This window comes from Sander lucioperca, chromosome 9, assembly GCF_008315115.2.
Source record: "Sander lucioperca isolate FBNREF2018 chromosome 9, SLUC_FBN_1.2, whole genome shotgun sequence".
Lineage (NCBI taxonomy): Eukaryota > Metazoa > Chordata > Actinopteri > Perciformes > Percidae > Sander > Sander lucioperca.
This window is the reverse complement of record NC_050181.1, coordinates 14,676,397-14,679,518: the sequence shown is the minus strand read 5'-3', so window position 1 is coordinate 14,679,518 and position 3,122 is coordinate 14,676,397. Positions and strand designations below refer to the sequence as shown.

Sequence of the window (3,122 nt, the reverse complement as noted above, 5' to 3'; positions counted from 1 at the left end):
AAAATAGGATAGATTATTATTTAATAATTGTTGCAGGCCTTCCTGAGATAACTTAACATATTAAATTGTATTGTGGCATACCAAAAAAACTAAAAAGTCCATACACACACACACACACACACACACACACACACACACACACACCCACAGGACACAGTTTCCCATTCCTGATTGGACAACACTTATGGTGATGAGATAGATGTTGATAAGTATAAAGATTCTGCACCACAGGCGCCGATACCATGGGTGCTCCGCAGCTCTAGCACCCACTGAACATATTGAGCACTCAGTGCCAGACTGCCAGTTGGTGCTAAGTGGAGTATCTATCATAGTGTGATTAGGCTACTAGACAGGTGGAATTGATTCTTAATTTACCATGAAGCTGATCACGATTACGTGTTCATCTCCAATCCTATCTGTATTTGTGAGAAGTGGCGTTGTCCTGAAGTGAAAGATTATTATCGAGTCAATAGGCGCGTGTGTTCGTGTCGGCCGCTGTCCATTTACTAAGGTTCTGAAATGCAAACATTTTTTGACTACTTTTTTTTTTTAAAGGACATGCGCCCGTGAGCACCCACGGAGGAAGGTACAGGTAACCAAGAACCAAGAACACCCATCAGGACTGATCCATGGACACGGTCTTGCTGGTGTAACAGGTAGGCTATGATATAAAAAAAAAAAATTTTATGTTTTTTTTTAATGCAAAGTTTTGCATATTGCTAATGATATGAATTGTATTGAATTGTAGGAACCCTAAAACATGGAACCAGAAGTCACTTTCAACAGGACTAGCATTGTGACTGCCATACATCCCTGCTATGAAATAGATAACTTTAATTTCATACTGACAAAGACCCCTTCCATTATATGTGTATTATTATATTTTTTCCTAATGTTGTTGTCTGTTATCACAATATGTGGAAACTTTCTTGTTATAATCTCTGTATTTTATTTCCAACAGCTCCACACTCCTACTAACTACCTTATTCTCTCTCTGGCTGTGGCTGACCTGCTTGTTGGGATCATAGTCTTTCCTTTCAGCATGGCATTCTCACTTAGCTCATGTCTGTATGATGAAGGTTTATTTTGCAAAGTACGAGGTAGTTTTGATATAACACTGAGCACAGCTTCTATTCTGCACTTATGTTGTATTTCTATTGACAGATATTATGCAGTGTGTCAGCCTCTGACCTATAGAACTAAAATAAACCATTGTGTTGTTGTGATCATGATTCTGGTTAGCTGGGGGGTCTCTCTTCTAATTGGAATAAGCATCATAATTGCTGGATTAAACAATGAAAAATGTGAGGAAAGGTGTTTGATTGATGTTCTCATGGCAAACACTATTGGACCTATTTTATCATTTTACCTCCCAGTGATCATAATGCTCTGTATCTACCTAAAGATTTACCTTGCTGCACAGAAACAGGCACGCAGCATCCAGAACACAACCTGTCAGAGCAAAAAGTCTGGAGCAACTGTCAGTAAGAATGAGAGAAAGGCTACCAAAACTCTGGCTATCGTTTTAGGAGTCTTTCTTTTATGTTGGACTCCTTTCTTTCTTTGTATCACTGTTTTGCCTTTCAGTAATGACTCAGTGCCAGTTCCTGTGATTGAAACACTTAACTGGCTTACACTGTCAAACTCCATGCTCAATCCCTTTATTTATGCTTTCTTTTACAGCTGGTTCAGATCAGCTTTTAGAATGATCATTTCTGGGAAAATATTTAATGGTGATTATACTAATTCTAAACTGTCTTAAGTTGAATAAATAACTGAACTAGTCTACGATAATAGTTTGCACAATGAAGATAATTGTCTTTACACTCTGTCATATAACATCACTAATCTATAGGCCTACATTCTACTTAAAATTGCATATGTATGCAAACATGATGAAAATACTTACACAATCATTGTGTTTCAAATAAATTTTCCAACAAATAATGAGAAACCAGTTTACTTCGGCAAAATAAGGTGGATTCATTTAAGCAAAAATTACATATACATCCCTGCTATGAAATAGATAACTTTAATTTCATACTGACAAAGACCCCTTCCATATGTGGAAACTTTCTTGTTATAATCTCCGTATTTTATTTCCAACAGCTCCACACTCCTACTAACTACCTTATTCTCTCTCTTGCTGTGGCTGACCTGCTTGTTGGGATCATAGTCTTTCCTTTCAGCATGGCATTCTCACTTAGCTCATGTCTGTATGATGAAGGTTTATTTTGCAAAGTACGAAGCAGTTTTGATATAACACTGAGCACAACTTCTATTCTGCACCTGTGTTGTATTTCCATTGACAGATATTATGCAGTGTGTCAGCCTCTGACCTATAGAACTAAAATCAACTATTGTGTTCTTGTGATCATGATTCTGGTTTGCTGGGGGGTCTCTCTTCTAATTGGAATAAGCATCATAATTGCTGGATTAAACAATGAAAAATGTGAGGAAATGTGTTTGATTGATGTTCTCATTGCAAACACTATTGGACCTATTTTATCATTTTACCTCCCAGTGATCATAATGCTCTGTATCTACCTAAAGATTTTCCTTGCTGCACAGAAACAGGCACGCAGCATCCAGAACACAACCTGTCAGAGCAAAAAGTCTGGAGCAACTGTCAGTAAGAATGAGAGAATGGCTATCAAAACTCTGGCTATCATTTTAGGAGTCTTTCTTTTATGTTGGACTCCTTACTTTCTTTGTACCACTGTTTTTCCTTTCAGTAATGACTCAGTGCCAGTTCCTGTGATTGAAATACTTAACTGGCATACATTGTCAAACTCCATGCTCAATCCCTTCATTTATGCTTTCTTTTACAGCTGGTTCAGATCAGCTTTTAGAATGATCATTTCTGGGAAAATATTTAATGGTGATTATACTAATTCTAAACTGTCTTGAATTAAATAAATGACTGAACTAGCCTACGATAATAGTTTGCACAATGAAGATAATTGTCTTTACACTCTGTCATATAACATCACTAATCTATAGGCTTACATTCTACTTAAATTGCATATGTATGCAAACATGATGAAAATACTTACACAATCATTGTGTTTCAAATAAATTTTCCAACAAATAATGAGAAACCAGTTTACTTCGGCAAAATA

At 36.7% G+C, this 3,122-nt stretch overlaps 2 protein-coding genes across 2 annotated transcripts; both read left to right on the top strand.

The window, feature by feature from the left end:
• Nucleotides 1–760: 760 nt before the first annotated feature.
• LOC116047028 (trace amine-associated receptor 1-like) lies at nt 761–1,762 on the top strand. Its single transcript, XM_031295513.1, has one exon. The coding sequence runs from the start codon at nt 761–763 to the stop codon at nt 1,760–1,762; it is 1,002 nt and encodes a 333-aa protein (XP_031151373.1).
• A 184-nt stretch (nt 1,763–1,946) lies between these two features.
• LOC116047029 (trace amine-associated receptor 1-like) lies at nt 1,947–2,910 on the top strand. Its single transcript, XM_036004823.1, has 3 exons — nt 1,947–1,967; nt 2,053–2,236; nt 2,309–2,910. Exons 1-3 carry the CDS (start codon nt 1,947–1,949, stop codon nt 2,908–2,910), a joined length of 807 nt encoding a protein of 268 aa, XP_035860716.1.
• Nucleotides 2,911–3,122: the final 212 nt, after the last annotated feature.

What these genes read in the sequence shown, in the direction of transcription:
- LOC116047028 (XM_031295513.1), top strand. Translation starts at nt 761, where the DNA reads ATGGAACCAGAAGTCACTTTCAACAGGACTAGCATTGTGACTGCCATA.
- LOC116047029 (XM_036004823.1), top strand. Translation starts at nt 1,947, where the DNA reads ATGAGAAACCAGTTTACTTCG. An exon ending in TGAGAAACCAGTTTACTTCG is followed by an intron (nt 1,968 to 2,052) that starts GCAAAATAAGGT and finishes ATACTGACAAAG; the next exon opens with ACCCCTTCCATATGTGGAAA. An exon ending in GTATGATGAAGGTTTATTTT is followed by an intron (nt 2,237 to 2,308) that starts GCAAAGTACGAA and finishes GTATTTCCATTG; the next exon opens with ACAGATATTATGCAGTGTGT.